Genomic DNA, 19,035 nt, shown 5'->3' on the forward strand with positions numbered 1-19,035 from the left:
TCTATATGAAAGTTGTCATACTTTTTCGTCTTTTTCTATTCTGTTTTTGCTCATGTAAAAAACTCTTGATTACTTTTCTAATTCAGTAATTTGCTTCAGTTTAGCTGTCAATTATAAGCATATAATCACTAGAACAGTTCACAAAAACTCTTCTTTTGAATTTCAGTACAACCTTATCTTTCAAGAACTTCATTTTTCAATCAGCACTAATCTCTTCTTTTTGAGTCTTTGTATGACTCACAAGAGATGCTGATTGTCTTCTTGATCACTTATTTCTAACTTTGTGGAACTTTCAATAATAAAAGAAAACAAAGTGATTATAATTTTTCAGCCGCCAAAATTGAACATTAGAATGAACAAAGAGTTGCAGAAACAGTAATTATATTTCAGGTAATTCCTGGATATTTCCAGATTCCATGAAAATTTTCAACCAAAACTAATTTCATCACCATTAGACACTGCATCAACATGACTAATATTTCTGCTTTCAAATGACAATGCATCAGACCTGAGACTCTTTTCAAACTCCAGACTTTCTGCAGGATCTCTGTTAACAATAGCAGAAAATTCAGTGCATGAAGAAGATGATCCATCGGTATCACTCATCGATGAATTCGGCAACAATTTCATCGGTTTTTCGCCTTGTTTAACTCTCTTCTTCAAATGAGTGTGCCACACATTCTTAATCTCATTATCTGTTCTTCCTGGTAATTTTGCTGCAATAGCAGACCATCTACAAAGAGATATAATAATAATTAACAATTAATAATTAATAATTAATGATGATGATTATACTTTAAAAAAAAACAACTTTATAATATAAATACAAACATATTATATGTACAATCTGGATCTCAAGGTTCATGAATATGTTTTATAATTATTGGACAATGAGTCCAATGCTTCTGATTTCAATGTCATGAGAATCTTGAGTTAGGACAAAGAGTGGGGCATTAAACAAACACTAAAAACCAAGATCAAAACAGTAAGAAAATCTCAAAAAAAAAAAAAGTTAAAAATTTTGAGTACCTGTTGCCAAGAAGTTGATGCAAAGTAATTATGTAGTCCTCTTCTTCTCTGCTGAAATTTCCTCTTTTGATATCTGGTCTTAAGTAGTTTGTCCATCTCAGCCTGCAACTCTTTCCACATCTCAAGAGTCCTAAAAATATATATATATTGATGTTAAACAAGTTATGAACTGAAACAAAAGGGAACTAAAAAAGGAATAAGAAAAACAAAGTTGAAAAAAAAAGAAAAAAAAAAAGAAAGAAAGAACCTGCTTGTTTGGGAAGAGCTCTCCAGTTCTCATGTCCAAATCTCTGAATATGAGAAACTAATATTTGATCTTCTTCTGGTGTCCATGGTCCCTCTTCAACCCCATCACAGCATGGAGCTCCTCACCATCTTCTTCTTCTTCTCTCTTTCTCTCTGTGTCTCTGTTTCTGTATGTATGTATGTGTGTGCACATATATATATATATATATATATATATTATTATTATTATATAGAGATATAAAATATAAGAAAAAGAACTAAAGAAGAGGATAAAAGCAACGTGCCATAAATATAAAAGAAAGAAGTCCAGTGTGGGCCCTTAGCAAGGGAAGGGTTATGAGTATGCTCTTGTATAAGCTTTGATTAATTACTGATTATGAACTTCTTGTTTAACTTAACCACGGTTTAGTTTCTGATTGATCAAAGGGACAGTTTTGTCATGTCAAAAAAAGACTATGAAAACTACTTATACTAATAAAAGGCCGTGCTTGAGTTTGTAGAGTTTGTGATTCAATTTCTTCTTCTCTTAAAATTGATCCGAAATTTTCATGTTAAAATTTATGTGATTTTTAAATTAAAAATATGGTATAAAACTACACTAGATTTGTAATTGAATTAGAGATTATTTAAATATATTTTAAGATTTTATTATGATAAAATAATTTTTATAAATTAAACAGTCATAATTGTATTTAATTTTTAATATATTTGCAATATCATTTTCTCAGTAATTTTCTTTTGAAAAATTTTTGAATTTTAAAAATATTTTTATTTCTTTTTATTTATCATCGTTTGCTAGTTTTTGTGATTGATTGTCAATGTATGATTTTACAAAAATTATTATAATTTGGATTTATACAAGAAAGTATATTTTTGGAGAACACAATGAATTATTTATTTTAGTATGCACGCAAAATTTCTCTTATAATTAATTATTTTGTTAAAAACCAAATGAAGGGACCATATAATTTGGTCCGGTTTTAGTTATTATGTTGATAAAAATTAAGATTTTTGTCAATATATTATTTAGTTCTTTCAATTATATCTTTTTGTTTTCTTCTGTTTTAAGGTGCCATGGAAAATAGAATACAATCAACATCCATGTAAATAATAATAATAATAATAATAATAATAATAATAATAATATAAAAGTTCTACTTTGAAATGTTCCACCATTTGCTATTTGGAGCTAATTTCCTAAACCCTTCTGTTTACTTCACTCTTTGGGCTTTCTTTTCTCTAAAGTCAACAAACCATTAGAATTTAGTTGAAAATGTTTCAATTTTCAACTTACTTTGGAATCTCTCATTTGAACCAATATAAAATCATTTCTATAGTTCATTTGTTTATTAGTTTCTTAAATGTATATATATTAAAATAATAATAAACCACAAAATATTTATTACAGCAAGCTCCAAAAAGCATACATCTCGGATCATAAAAAATTTAAAAATAATATAAATAATTTTAAAAAATATACAAAAAGTTATATAGTTCAGCAACCTTGTCTATTGCACGAAAGATGTTAAAAAACACATACAACAACTAATTAAAAAACATTTAATATTAAAAACTAATTCTGGTTAATATTCTTCATTTTATTATTTTTATTCTTTTCAATCTTTATCTAATAACAATGATCTATGTTTCATGTTTCTGAATTATTAAACATATTTCATTTCATTAACCATATGATAAAATGATCAATCAAATCACTTTCTTTAAATAAATAAATTTCCACATCCACTAAATTTATCAATCATCACAAAACAGAAATTTAGATGCATTTGTTTGCATTTTCCAAATGGTAGGCAAAATAAGTTCACATTTCATTTAAGAAAAAGAAAAAAAATATATAAAATGACTCATAGCAAGAGAATTAAGAAATGAATCATCATCACTCAACCAAAAGTCTTCTGTTACCATGCTTTAATTATTATCTTTAGAATGAGAAAACATATGATGAATATATAATGTATGTAAATAAAGAGACATAAAGAAGAGAGTGAAAATGAGAGGACAAGAAGTCAAGAAAACACAATCTTGAAACTTTCCGGCATTTGGATTTGAGCACTGTTTTAATTGTTTTATTTGTGCGCCTTTTTCTTCACAGAATCAGTGAATATAAGTATATAACTTATAATAAGCGCCGACAATGTCCAACTTTTGTACTTCAAGGAAACTTTTGTTACTTTCCACTTGAAATGTCGGTAAATTTTTGAGAATTTTGCCCAATTTGAATCACCATTTTGTTCACAAGTTTAAATAAAAAACAAGAAAGATTAATTATAAGTTTGTTATTTGTTAATAGTTAATGTCAAAGAATGAAGTTACTGGGCAATTGATTGTTACTTAGGTAGTGGATGGGCATGCACAAAATTAAAAACCCTTGCACTTGTGTATTATAGCAATATCATATAGGCACTATTTATGAAGCTCAAGCCTTGTTTATGATACTGTTTAGTTAAATGGATCTGGGTGTGATCAGTCCTCTATGAAAAGAGTTGTATCTCTTCCTCAGATGGTTATATGGCATTGAAAACTTATTAGCTTAGTATAGTTCTTACAAATTTTCTAGATGTTCACGTGACGGACTTTCAATACCCCAAGTGAAGTTTGTCAAGTTAATAAATCTTTAGGAGATTGATAATCTATCGTAATTGATCCATCTATGTACTTATTTATTTTATTTTTTTTACAAAAATTTTAAGTGGGAACACTTATCACTCATTGTAACTTTCCTCCATATATTTGAGATTTTATATATATAATGACTTTGCTGATGGGGTTGACTTGTTCTGAAAACATTATTATAGCTCAATTTAGTTCATTTTATTAGGCCTGGTTAAATTCTACAATTTATCTCTCATATTTAAAAAGTGAAAATGAAAGATTCCATATACTTTGGTAAAATATGAAATTAAACAAATGCTTTATTGCTCCATCTTGGAGACTCCTTGTGGTCCTGCCGGACTCCATTTTTCTATTCTGACTTATGTATCCGGTCATGTACTCCTTCACCTATTTTTTAATTGTATATATATATATATACCGTAATCATTATATTTTGAATACAACACATCAGAAAAGTGCATATATCGAGAGTTAATATCTCAACCTATTTATATCCTCATTTTATATAAATTAAGTTTTTGAACAATTTTTATATAGAGGACCTGATAATAATAAACAAAAATTATTAATATATAAGTCAATAACAAGAGTGTTCTCACAACATATTCATAGGAAATTCAAATTTTTTTAAAGTTTTTTTAAAAACCAATCTAAACTCATGGAGATATATATTTTTTTCCTACTACCACTACTATTATTATAAAAAGAGATGAAGTCTCTTGTGTCAATAAACCAACTGTAAAATTCTCCAATTTTCAAGTTCACAAAATTATTCTATTTTGATTACATTCAAATTAATTTTTTTTACTAATTAGTTGAAATTAAATTCATTTAATTACTATTATTTTCTGAACTTAAAGTCTATATTATATAATAAATAAATAATAAAATTTATAAATCATGGTTAAAAATGAACCATGTCTTGGTTCTGTAATAGTTATTACGGAACCGAATCTATTGAATTATGTTTTTAAAATTTATCACGGCAAATTTTAAAAGAGTTACCTCAAATGAATACTTTACTTATTTATTCTCCATACTTACCATGACGGACAATTTGAACAGAAGAAGTAAATAGAATTGATATCTATCAAAATTAATATTTAAAATTTAGAATTCTAATTGAATTATACAGTGCAGAAAAATCTGTTGCTTTATCTGGTCCACAATTTGATTTCAATATGGCCAACCATACACAACCCAATATAATAAGATTTTGGGTTCCAAAATTACTTTTAAATCAATTGGTAAAACAGAAATTTAAAAAAAAAAAAATCTAAATTAAAACATTTTATAATGATTCCAAAAATGTATCACAGGAAGGGAATAGGTTCATCAACACAAAATCCCACAAAATCCTCTAAAACGAAGTTGAAAGAATGTTTAATTTTGTTTTTTTATAAAAACTCTGATCTAATCATAAGCACAAAGATAAAACTTTTCTACATACTGAACTAACAAAGACATTAGAATTCTCTTACCTCCAAACCTTCCCAATATAAATAGGATAGAATATATAATTAGTATTTTTTTTTTTACAAAAACAACAAATGTTGTCAAAGGAACAAACGTGTCCGAAAGTGCACCAATTAGTTTCGGTGGCTTAAGGATCTTTAAAAAGTTACTATATGAGACATGCTAATGTGCAGAATAACAATGACCAACCACATATACCCCAAATGATATATTATAGATCGTAATCCCATGATAGTAAATTCACTTTATCATAGCCTTAAAAAGGTGCAGAATACGGCTTCTTTCATAAGGGACCTACTAAACACTGAATTAGTGAACAATACTGCACTATACAATAATTCAATTTGTGACTTCTCCTAAATATTGAGATTAAATTAATAAGAATGGTTTTTTAACAAATGCAATAATTACATATCCAATTAGAGATGTGTGCATAACTGAGAATTGAACGTGCTACCGTGTGTCATTCACCTAGTGATATAAAATATATAAAAAAAAATTTAATCTTTGTTTTTGGGCGTCAAAATTCCTATAAAGATCGAGATCCAACTAAACCATCAATTCATCAATCTCTTCTGCTCAATCGACCTTCCAAAATTTAAGAACCATTTATATGTTTTTCTTTTATTTTTTAATTACTATAAATAAATAAATAAATAAATAAATAACACATGTTCAATGCCATCAAATAGAATTTTATGGTTGGAAAATTTGAGATGTTGGATTTAAGTTTTTATTTTTGTCTTCTTTTTTCTACTTGGAGCCATTCATTAAAAAAATCAAAATCGTATATATTTTATTTATAAAAAGTAGAATATTTTCTTGGTATAACATACAACTCACTAAATATCAAATTCAATTTAGTAATTAATAAATAAATCAATCAATCGAATTACAACAAAAATTGACCAGTTTCCAATCTTGTAGAATGGAACATTTGGATCAAAACTCTGACCAATTGGGGAGTCAATAGACTCCATACATATATAATTTTCCAAAATTAATTTTAAAAAGGTTTTTTTAATGTTTATCACCCTTGACGTCAGTTAACAACAACCTTAATTAATTATTAAACTAATTAAGTACATTGAAATTAATTTTCTCATTTGTTTGCAGCGAAATATATTTACTAATAAATGACAAAAATTCTATATTTATATATACTTATCAAATATCTGCACTACTAATTAATTTATTTTTTCCCCTAAAATAGCTGAACTTGAGTAACAGAATAATTAAAAGATAGAGATTATTGAAATATATATATATATATTAGAGTGAGATACATCCATTAATATTTACTCAAATAATTAACACATCCAGCTAATTTATTATGATATATATTGCTCAAAATTACTTGCCACCACGTTATTTTAATAAATAAAATATAAATAAATCACGTTAAAGATATGTATAGAATGTAGAATTAATATTTAGTATATCATACTTTCACTTTCACGTGAGTTGATGTTTAAATCATCGACCGAGTAATAATATGAATACTATACAGGGTTTGGTGTCATTAGATAGTTTGTTGTTTGTTATTAAAAATAAAAATTTTTAATTTTTTTTTATTTACATATATAAAAATTTATTTTATATACAAATGAATGCATTTTAGATGTATAATTTATTTTAATGAAGAAGCACCACCCTTTATAAGTTTGAAAATTCCAAGTCATTGTGGTACATTAAGGTCAAGGTCCACAGAGGACAACGATGACTGGCTAAGTTTTTAGGCCACGTGGTCAATTTCTATTTGTTCCCGTTTCGCTCTTTATTTTGAAATTTCTAACTATAAATATCACCACCATTCACCAACGCATAACGCATTGCTTAAAAAACCATCAAACGAATCGAAGTCTATGAGCGCTCAGTTGAACCAGGACTACGAGATCGGCGCCCTCGTCGGCCGGGGGAGGTTCGGAGCCGTCTTCCGATGCTCTTCCCGGATCTCCGGCGAAACATTCGCCGTGAAATCCATCGATAAGACACTCCTCACTGACCCATTCGATTTCGATCTAGCATCCAAAGAAGCCAAGCTCCACCGCCTCGCCGCAGCCGGAAACCCTCTCGCCGTCCAGATCCACGCCGATTACGAGGACGATGCTTCGATCCATCTCGTCCTCGACCTCTGCACCGGTCCAGATCTCTTCGATCGAATCGAGGATGAGAGTTCCCCGATCTCGGAGCCGGAGGCGGCGATGGTGATTGGGGATCTAATGGAGGCGATCGCAGCGTGTCATCGGAGAGGAGTGGTGCATCGAGATGTGAAGCCGGAGAATGTGGTGTTCGACGCCGAGAGGAGGATCCGGCTGTTGGATTTCGGATCGGCGGGGTGGATCGGAGAAGACGGCGGCGGCGTGATGAAGGGGCTTGTTGGTACACCGTACTATGTGGCGCCGGAGGTGGTGAGGGGAGGAGTATGGGGAGAAGGTGGATGTGTGGAGCGCCGGCGTGGTTTTTGTATATAATGTTGGGAGGCGCACCGCCGTTTCACGGCGAGACGGCGGCGGAGATCTTTGAGGGCGGTGCGGCGGGGAACTTGAGGTTTCCTTTCTAGGGTTTTTCCATAGGGTCTCGCCGGCGGCCAAGGATCTTCCTCAGGAGGATGATTTGCAAGGACGTTTCTAGAAGGTTCTCGGCAGAGCAAGTCCTCAGTAAGCTTCTTCTCTTCTCATCTTTTATTATTTTATTTATTGATTTATTTCATTAATTAATTAATTTTAAATTAGTTTTTTAATTAACTTTTATATATATTATTGAAAACAGGGCATCCGTGGATTAAGAGCAGAGGGGGAACGAATTCAGTGGACAATTAACCAATCAAGGATTCACATATATTAATTATTATTGATTGATAATACTCTTATTTTTTTAATGTATATTGTAAATTTTTGTATTGATGAGGGAAGATGTGTATATACTTAAAAATTCATTGTATTATAATTTGAATAAAATTAACGTGACTGGAAACACAATAGGGTGAAAACACTACTAAGATATAATTAATAAAGTTTTTTAAAATTAAAAACAAATCACATATTCCAATATGAGTCAAAGTAAACAAAATAAATTAATAAATAAATAATATATTAAATATTTTAAAAGTGCGAAGACCACATTGAACAAATCACTGCATTACCAAAAATAAAAAAATGATTTAATCCTTAGAAATAAAAACTCTATTTTTTTGAAAAACCATAAATATCAAACTCTTCCCAAATAAGTTAAAGTCAGCCTTGAATCAGCTATTCCAAACACTTGAACTAACTCAGAAATTGATGTCAGTAACTCCGGGGAAAACCACAATACAATCAATAGAAGTTATAGTTTAATAAACTACCAAAAGCATTCTCATTATACAAGGGAGAAATGCTGACAAGGGGAACAACACAGGCAAGATGGATGAAATTTGCTGTGACAACCATTCTAGAACTAAGATTTCCCAGCCTGTATAGTTTCCATCTTCTGTCGTAATTTAAATATCTGCAAAGCATTAAAAAAAATAGTTATTAACTTATTACTGCATGAAAAGTTTTTCAATGATCAGTAAATATTTTCATGTCAGAATGAAACAGATTTGACCTGTGCACAATAAATAGATTTTTCATTTGTTCATTTCATTGTACCAGCGAGGGAAATTGCTATGTTCTTCTAATAAAACCATAACCAACCAAACATATGCTGACCACTAGGAATGACAATCTAGCCCCTGCCCTGCAGGATGTGCCTAAACCTGACCTGAAAATTCATGTTATTTTGTGGCAAAGTTGGGAACAAGGATCCCAAATGTGTGGCATCTCGTCCAACACACATACAAAGACAATAAGTGAGCACACTCTTATCAGTTCTCGAAGGCTTACATATAAGGGCACTGTTTATTTTGATTTTGATTTTGATTTAAACCTTATAATAAAGCCAAAATAATTGATTTTCTCTAGTAGACTTTGGCATGGCAATCGGATTCATGGAAAGAATTAAAGGTCAAGTGTCAAAAACAATAGCTATTGTTTAAAGAAAAAAAAAGAAGAAATGGTAATAACATATATGAATGAAACTGTGAATTTACTCAAAGTGGACGAACCAAATGGCTCCTTCCAAGAATTACAATTAATTATCACAGAGCAATCAATCAAAATATACCTACTTGTTTTCAGTGAAAAGTCAAAATGCATCTTAGAATTGGGAAGAGGCCTTTCCTTTGACACATGGATCTTTTCTTGTATCTACCCTACTTAACCTAGTCTCTCACATCAACAAACAAGAAAATGGGATTTTCTCACATGTTTTGATAATATGGACAAAAGCAAACAAACATAGCCAGAGACCCAAAAATAAGAAATAAAAAAATAAAACCCAAAAACTAGCCAAAGATCTAACTGATGTTCAAGATTTGGGCTTGTAAAGACAAGGGGCAGCTCCACAACTATAATTCAAGATCAAACAATGAACCCAAGAGGCAGTTTCAAAAGAGGATGTCAATATCACCTAGGAATGACTGAACTTTGTTCCATAATAGACTTATCAAATGTAGCAAGCAAACTATATTACATTTGCCACATGGCCAACAGAATCAAGATGTTTTTCTTTTGTAACAACTGCTATTCCCATAAGCAATCAGGCAAATGACCTCTAGGACTGAGTCAACAAGTAACATACTTTCACTCTCTTACCTTGTTAGGAAAAAAACATAGGAGACATGAGACTTCCCCACACTTATAGGGAAAATGTTAAGAGCAATAATCACGTGTGTTATCAACTCATCAGAAGTATGCATCAAGGCCCACGATAAAGATAATCATGGCCTATGAAGAATCATAATCAAAAGTGTTTTGAATATAGGTCTAAACAAACAAGGGACATACTTTCACCTCTCTTATTTTGTATGGAAAGAGCCATAGAAGGTATGAGGCTTTGCAACTCTGACAGAAAAATATATTCAAAGCGATGATCAAAATTATTTTTTGTCGAAGAAGCCTCTAGGTGGAAGGATGAAATTTTTAAAAATTACAATGATTTCATTTTCTTAATTTATTTTGAATCAAAGTTATGTTACAATATAAATAGGAGAAAACGTTATGAACTGCTTGACTATGTGGTACGTGCCATAAAAAATAAAAGAAGTAAAAATTAAAAGAATAGGATCACTCACAATTGCGTTATGGATTTAATTGTAGTGCAAGTCATGATACAATTCACTTAATTACAATAACATGCAAGTAGTAGGAGACAAACGTATAAACCACTTGATGGTGTCTACCAACTTGTAAATGTCACATTAGGGGACCAAGATGGTATGTTACATAACATAATATTGACGATTATGAGTCATGACAGCAATAATCTCATATTTCATTGGTGGCAGTAAAAATAGAAATCAGAAACAAATCAACTAAAGTCATCCGGTAATAAACCTTGTTGTTGGAGTAGCTGTCATATGTTATTAAATGATTGAGCAATGAACTGTAAACCAAACGTGGAAATAAAAACAATAGACTTTTTGTTGTATTTAAGCAGATGATTACACAATGGCCAGAGGTCATCACTGGATGGAGAAAGTAACTCATAAAGATAAACCTGATGATATGTTTATTTTATGCTTGTAACAAAAAAGAATAATAAATCTTTATTAAACGATATACAAAATCAAATATTTGGCTCTTGAAGACGAACAATTGGAACTTAATCACAGAAACTCCCATCAGTATTCATTGCCATCCATCCATAACACATAATTCCTTGTTTCGAGCCATGGCTTATTGTTACTATGTCACTACTGTGTTCCTACCAAGATCCTCCATCCTGGTAAAATACCACATAGGTGGTTGAACAATTTTAACTACCCATCCTAGGAGCCAAATTCATCAACATAATTCCATTAGTTGACTCAAAATAAGCATTGTAATAACTAAGGGAAGCATTGGCTCAAGGAACTTGATATTCCCTAATCCTAAGGGGGTAGTTAGGCATCAAAGCATATAATTAACCAACACTTAAGTGCTAAGAATATGTACTAGAACAAATTCATTAGTGGATAATAATCATAAATCCTATTTAGTTTTGAGTTACAAATCCAAAACACTACCTTAATAGAGATTTCTAGCAATGCATAATACTCAAATTCATCATCAAAAATACATCACTTGACCGAAAATAAGCAAATTAAACTAACATATAAAGTTAGGAAAAATAATAGAACAAAACAAGAAACATGTTTGCAAAACCAAAAAAAAAAAATTTACACTCACCGACTCCTTCTTGCTGTTTTGCTTGTCCTCCAAATCCTGTAAAGTTCCCTCCAACCTCTTCCTGTAAACATAGTTCAAATTGGTAAACCCCTAATAAAACAAAGAAAAAAAATACAGACTAAAAGTCTGAGAATCTCACAGCTCGGCAGAGATGTATTCAATGCGCTTGCCGACGTTGCCTCTGGCCTCGGCAAGGTCTTGCTTCACAAGCACCGGTCCAATCAGCTTGTACACGTTCGCATCCTCCTTCAAAAGATCCAACTCCTACAATCACACAACCCAACGATCTAAAAGGAGAAAAACCAGAGCTTTCATCAACCAAATCGAAGAGAAAAAAAGGCGGCTGACCTTGAGAACAAGCTCGTTCTCTCCAAGCTGGATGGTGTACTGCTTCCTCACTTGATGGTTCTTGGAGATGTCTGAAGAGGAAGAGAGAGAAGAGAGAGATGGATGGGTGAAGTCACTTGGAGTTAGGGTTTGGAAATTTGAAGGGAAGGAGAAGGAGAAGGATGCTTGCCTTTCTGGATTTTGCTGAGGGCGTTGGCTTGGGTTTCGAGATCGCGCTGAAGCTCTTTGATCGCCGACGCCGACGCCATGGTTCACCGTCGGAGCCCGTGAAGACGAAGAAACCGGCCTCTCAAAAGTCTCTGCTTTGATGACTTGAGATTTTCTTGTAATTTTACAAATAGGACAAAAACACTAGTGTTTTTACAAATAGGACCAAATCACTAATACTATTGTTAGTGATTAAATTTCATATAATTTGTTTTTTATCCAAAATGCCCTAGTGATGAGATAATCAGTTATCATTTGGTATCAGGCATTCTCCCCGGCTCCACATCAGAGTTTTAAAAATTTTGTGAGAAGTTTTGAGGTAATATCATATATAAAATAATATAATTAAACAACTCATATTATAAAAATTATTTTATACTTTGGATTTTAAAAGTCTTATGGATATTTATTGCATAAATAATTATAATCAGGTGTAAGTAATATTGTTCAATAATATTATAAGTAATATAAATAAAAACTTAAATGTTAAAAAAAATTAAAATTGTTCATTGAAACGCTCTTCGAGTAGATTATACATCTACTTTAATAATATATATAGATCTTTAATTAAATCAATAAACTAGATAAAATAAATAAATAAAATTTACTTAAATTATAGTACATATAATAAATAAATGATATCCATTTAAAATAAACCTTTTTCTTAATAAAAACATTATTAAATTTAATAAAAAAAATCATTTTTTTATTTAGGTTTAACAAAGATGCAAGTAGGAAATTGCAAAATTATTTTTTATAAAATAAAATAAGTAATTATAAAACATCATTGGAGTAATTACCATCATTTATGTTTCTTTTTGTTTACCCCAACATCTCATAATAATTTCCCCCTAAAAAATATAGCATTCTAAATAATTATTTAAGTTTTACAAAGAAAAAAAAGCTTGTATAAGTGTAGGCAATTTAAACGTTACTATGAATGAAGAACTCACATGTTTATTATGTTGGCAAGGTTTTAATTAAAAAAAAAAGAAAGAAATTACATGAAAATGTGATAAACATGGAGTAGTGAAAAGAATGGAGTGATATAATTGGTGGTCATTGAGTAATCGTTTAAAATTTTAAAGATAATATTTTTGGATCATCTTGCGTATAATGACTATGGTGAGATCCGTACATTAAAAGATTATGTTATATTTTATTATAGGCTAAGTAAAGAGTTTTGTTTTGCTTTGTTTCATTTTGTTTTATTTATTTATTTATTTTTGGTGTGCGTGTGATAATGTGGATAAACACATGGAGTCATACAATGGATGGGATTGTCTGCATATAATGAATATGGTGTGGTTCATAGTTCGTACATTAAAATATAATGTTAGATATATTCTAGGTTTGGTGAAGAAGAAATTCCCTTTTATTTTTTTTTAATTTTATTTATTATTATTATTATCATTTCAACAATGTGGAAGAATTACTATAGGCATGTCAAATGCTTGACCATACTTAAAAAAAGAGTGGAATTTGGGAGTTAATTGTACTATTATCACCTATTATCAACAGCGGAAAGAAAAAAGAGTATTGAAATAAATAGTGTTGCAGAATGTAATTTATATTTATTTTAAATATATAAATTATAACCAAGTAAAATAAAACCTAAATAGAAAATATAAGGAAACACAACAAAAGATAAGGAGTCACATAACACATAAAAATCCTATCCCCAATGACTATTGACCTTTTTTTCTAATATATTTATATCGGCCTCACGGTATTTTTTTATAAATTTTTTTATTTAGTTATTAAAAATTATAATTATGTTGAAAATTATTAGATCATGTAAATTGTTTGAATAACAATTAGTTATAAGCCTATAAGTAATATTAAATTAAAAAAAAAAAACCATAAGTAATATGAAACCTTGAAGGGTGTGAAATAAAAATTTGATCATTTCCTGCACAGGGCACGATACTTTTCCATTGCTTCTAACTCCCAAGCCTTAAACCATCCAATTCCTATATTTGGTGATGTACACTAGGGTTGTGAATGGACCTTGGCCCCAAGGGAGAATCCAATTCTTTATTCCGTCCAAGGCTAGGGATAGAAAAAACTTTCCGGTCGGGAACGTGGTTGGGGAATACCTTCCTCACCTAGAAATATTAAATACTTAATTTATATACATAGAGAGGAAAGTGTGTAGGTTATATTTTACGTTATCAATATCTATATAAAAATTAAACAAAAGCCCATATGTTTATTTAATTAATAAATTACTAATAATTAAATAAATATTAGTATTGGGTCCATGTGCCTTCAACAAATATAGTGTATATTGGTATTTGATGTTCGGTCTTTAATATGTAAGTATTTATATTTGTAAATATGTTTCCCAATTATGAAGTTTTTTTTATATCCATTGTATTATAGTTTGAGTAAAAATAAAACTTGAGCATGGGATTGTAAGAAATATTTTTAATTTCATTCTTCCGGTGGGGCAATTGGAGAATTTCGGTGATTTTTTGGTGACGTGGAAGCTAGAGTGCTTGTGTGGATGCCCTTGGTCTACGTCATCTACTCGCCAGTTCAGCAACTTAACCAACTTGGCTTTTTTTTTGTCCACATGTGTATGCCACTCGCCTTTTCTCCCAGTAACCCATTAACACATTCATTTTTCCTCTCTTTCTCTCCTGAGGACGTAACCCTAATCTCATCACCGGTGAGTCAGACACGTCACCGACATCCGCCGAAATCGGATAACAGCCACGCTTGATGATCAACTATGAGGATTTATGTCTGTTTGCTTGTAGGGAGAAAGGATTGAACTGATTGATGGTCAGCTGTGAGGATTTATGTCTTTTGCTTGTAGGAAGAAAAAATGGAGTTGTTTGATGCTACTGTTTGATGCCCTGCTATGAGAATTTATGTTTGTTGCTTGTAGGGATACAACTAAGATACAACTATTAATGTAAATTTTTGTGTTAATACAAGGTTGATCTTAATTCTTTGTTAATACAAGGTTAATACATGCATCTATTATAAATTTTGTCTTAATTATGTGTAGACATAAATCCTCACAGCTGATCATCAAGCGTGGATGCTATCCCATTTCATTGGGCGTCGGTGAGGAACTTAGGGTTACATTTTTGGGAGAGAAAAAAAAAGAAAAGAACGGGTTAATGGGCTAATGGGAGAGAAGGCGATGTGGCTTTCACATGTGGACAAAAAAAACCCAGGTTGGTGAAGTTGCTGAGCTAGGAGGTCGACGTGGACCAAGGGCATGCACACAAGCGCTCCGACTTCCACGTCACCAAAAACCACCCAAATTCCCCAATTGCCCCACCAGATAAATGAAATTAAAAGTTAGCTCATTTTGATACAAATTGAATGTTAATGCTCAAACTGAAACAAGGCCAACTTTAGGTACTTACTAGAAAAATTTACTGAAGAATTGATAAAGTTGGGATGTTTGCTTAAGTTCAAAAACTTGCTCAAAAACATGAGAGGGTTAGGAATAAATATTAAGCATGTTGTCAATTTTTCAATTAAAGAATAAAAAAAAAGTTTATAAAATGAGTTGAGCTTTACTTATGATGTTTTAAGCTTGGGCATCGCACACCCCAAATTACATAAAAATAAAATAAATAAATTTATTATTGATAATTATTTATCATAAAATTAAATAATTTATAATTTAAACTTGAACAATTTTAATACAATTTATTTTTTTATAAAAACTCAATTTGATTTAATTTGTTATTAAATCTATTTTCTTAAATTTAAACCTTATTTTAAAATAAAATTTAATTCTTATTTATTAATAAAATTTAAAAAAATATGCATAGGTTTTGGACAAAAACATAGAGTAAAATAATTGGGTAAGTCCAGCTTAGGCAAGCATGGCCACTGTTTAAAGAAAGTCTTACCCCCGATCCAAACCCAGCCCATTGAGAGGTCTAATTGGAAATAAATTAATTTTACATGTTGTAATTAGACATTTTATAGCAAATTTTCTATAATTTTTATAAAAATCCAAAGTCATTCTTTAAAAGAATTTGAAAATAATAACGTTTTTTATCGTTTTAAATTAAATCAACAAACTAGATTCAAACCATATAATTTTTATAAAAATCCAAAGTCATTCTTTAAAAGAATTTGAAAATAATAACGTTATCTTGATATCGTTTTAAATTAAATCAACAAACTAGATTCAAACCATAAAAATAAAGTAAAAAAATAAACAAACTTATACTTAAATTATAATACATAAACTAAATAAATGATATTAATTTAAAATAAACCTTTTATTAATAAAAACATTATTAAATTTAATAAAAAAAATCATTTTATTATTTAGGTTTAACAAAAATGCAAGTAGGAAATTGCAATTTTTTTAAAAAAATAAAATAAGTAATTATAAAACATCATTGGAGTAATTACCATCATTTATATTTCTTTTTGTTTACTCCAACATCTCATAATATTTTTCCCCCAAAAAAAATATAGCATCCTAAATAATTATTTAAGTTTTACAAAGAATGAAAGCTTTTATAAGTGCAAGTAATTTAAATCTTATTATGAATGAAGAACTCACATGTTTATTATGTTGGGAAGGTTGTCTTCACAACTTTTGTAAGGTTTAATAAAGAAAGAGAAATTACATGAAAATGTGATAAAATATGGAGTAGTGAAACGAATGGAGTGATATAATGGGCGGCCATTGAGTAATCGTTTAAAATTTTTAAAGATAATAATTTGGGATTATCTTGTGTATAATGCGTATGGATTGTCTGGCATATAGTGAATATGGTGTGGTTCATACATTAAAAGATAATGTTAGATATATTATAGGTTGGGTGAAGAAGAGATCTATAATTATTATTATTTTGACGATGTGGAAGAACTACTAAAGGCATAATAAATGCTTGACCATAGTTAAAAAAGGAGTGGAATATGGGAGTTAATTGCACTATCACTCGTCTATTATCAATGGTTGAAGGAAGATGGTGTCTAGATAAATGGTGTTGGAAAAATTATTTTTAAATGAATAAATTATAAAAGTAAAATAAAACCTAAACAGAGTATATAAGGAAATACAACAAAAGATAACAATAAGAGAAGTCACATAACACATAAAAGGTCTATCCCCAAATTTTTTTTTACTATTGACTCCTTTTTTTTAAAAAAATATATCTATATCACATAACTTTATTTTTATAAATTTTTTATTTAGTTTTTGAAAAAATTATAGTTATGTTGAAAATTATTAGATCATGTAAATTGTTAGAAACTTAGACTAACAATGTGTTATTATAAGCCTATATAAGTAATATAAAATTCAGCAAAAAAACCATAAGTAATATGAAACCTTCTGTAGGGTGTGAAATAAAAATGTGATTATTTTCTACACTACTCTTCCAATGCTTCTAACTCCCAATCTTTAATTTTTGGCTTGACTCTGTGCCGGCTAAATGTTCTTGGTTCTTTAGGGGTCTTTGTAAATCAGCAGCTTTTATTAAATATCATTGCAAAATTAACAAAGTTAACCCTTTGAGAACATCCCTGCTCTGGGATCCCTGGTTATTTGATATTCCTGTTGCTTTAAAACCCACTTTCCTTAATATGGAAGTTAATTTTGATGCTATTTCTTTCTCTGATATCATTATTAATGAACAATGGTCTGTTCTGGATTTGAATCATATTTTTGGTAACAATGCTGGTCATTTACTGTGTTCTCCTTCTCCTACTGCTATTGATTACAACTCTAAGAATCATTGGACCTGGTTTTCTGTTGAATCCCACACTAAAATATCTTCTGCTGTTTATCATACTTTGAACAAGCATTCTGTTTGTTCTAATGATTGGGATGGTTGGAACATTGTTTGGCAAATTCCAGTTGCTCCTAGAATTAAACACTTTATTTTGCTTTGCTTGAGAGGTAGGCTTTCTACTTATGCTTTTCTTCACAGCATTCACCTTGGTCCTGATAGCTCTTGTGTTTTTTGTGGTTTACATCGTGAGACTACTGATCACCTGTTATGCCAGTGTGATAGAATCCAAGCAATTTGGGATCAGGTTAATCGTCTGTTTAATTTATCTATTACATTCATTAATGGTTTTTCCTCAGGCAATTGGGTCACTGATTACAGGCATTCTGCATATACTTTAGCATTAATTGCTGCCTGTGCTTGGTTCATTTGGTTGTGCCGTTGTGATTACATCTTCAGGGACATTTGTCCCATTTTCCTTAATATTGTTCTCAAGGCTGCTGCTCATGTGGATGAGTTCTACTGGAGCAATTATGTTCTCATGGGTAGAAAATTATTACTGTCTAACTTCTCCTCTGCCGATGACAATTTCTTGTTCACTCATGCAACAACAAACCACACTCTTAAGGTAAATTCGGTTGGCTTTTTTTCTTTTCCTCTCGCTAACTATAAAAATCTCTTTTGTCGGGCAACTCCTCCCGCCAACTCTCGGACAGCATCTTTGCCCCGATCCTTGCCATTGAAGTTGCTCTCCAGATTGCTTTGGATCTTCATATCCCCTGAAACACATTCTCTCGACCACTCACTGCAGCTCATTCATCTTCTCCAATGCTTTGATCACGTCTCATCTTGGAGAATTGAAGCACAAGTAAACAATTTGAAATTCCTTCTCGACATGTGCGGGCATCCTCATATTCATATCATCCCCTCATTTGTCGATCATCCGGCAGCGAATCTTGCTTCGTTTGGCACGCTTCATCAACACCTTAATTTGTTTTTGTTTGGCAAAGACCTCCCTTTTTGGATTATGAAATCGTTTAGAAGGTTTGGTTTTTCTTTTTAAATCGCTTTCTAGTTTTTTTCCTCAATCTGTAGTCTTGTTCTTCTTGATTTATTTTCAA

At 30.6% G+C, this 19,035-nt stretch overlaps 2 protein-coding genes and 1 pseudogene across 2 annotated transcripts; 1 reads left to right on the plus strand and 2 right to left on the minus strand.

The window, feature by feature from the left end:
• Positions 1-426: 426 nt before the first annotated feature.
• Positions 427-6,365, minus strand: LOC120258820 (transcription factor MYB4-like). Its single transcript, XM_039266258.1, has 5 exons — positions 6,282-6,365; positions 4,954-4,996; positions 1,277-1,393; positions 1,030-1,159; positions 427-733 (listed from the first exon to the last, which is right to left on the minus strand). Exons 1-5 carry the CDS (start codon positions 6,363-6,365, stop codon positions 427-429), a joined length of 681 nt encoding a protein of 226 aa, XP_039122192.1.
• Positions 6,366-7,113: 748 nt separating this feature from the next.
• LOC120260288 lies at positions 7,114-8,247 on the plus strand (annotated as a pseudogene).
• Positions 8,248-8,627: 380 nt separating this feature from the next.
• LOC120260298 (prefoldin subunit 6-like) lies at positions 8,628-12,324 on the minus strand. The gene is made up of 5 exons (XM_039267734.1): positions 12,154-12,324; positions 11,985-12,055; positions 11,776-11,900; positions 11,637-11,697; positions 8,628-8,874 (listed from the first exon to the last, which is right to left on the minus strand). The coding sequence occupies exons 1-5, from the start codon at positions 12,230-12,232 to the stop codon at positions 8,824-8,826; spliced, it is 387 nt and encodes a 128-aa protein (XP_039123668.1). The 5' UTR covers positions 12,233-12,324; the 3' UTR covers positions 8,628-8,823.
• Between the last annotated feature and the right edge of the window lie 6,711 nt (positions 12,325-19,035).

This window comes from Dioscorea cayenensis, chromosome 1, assembly GCF_009730915.1.
Source record: "Dioscorea cayenensis subsp. rotundata cultivar TDr96_F1 chromosome 1, TDr96_F1_v2_PseudoChromosome.rev07_lg8_w22 25.fasta, whole genome shotgun sequence".
Lineage (NCBI taxonomy): Eukaryota > Viridiplantae > Streptophyta > Magnoliopsida > Dioscoreales > Dioscoreaceae > Dioscorea > Dioscorea cayenensis.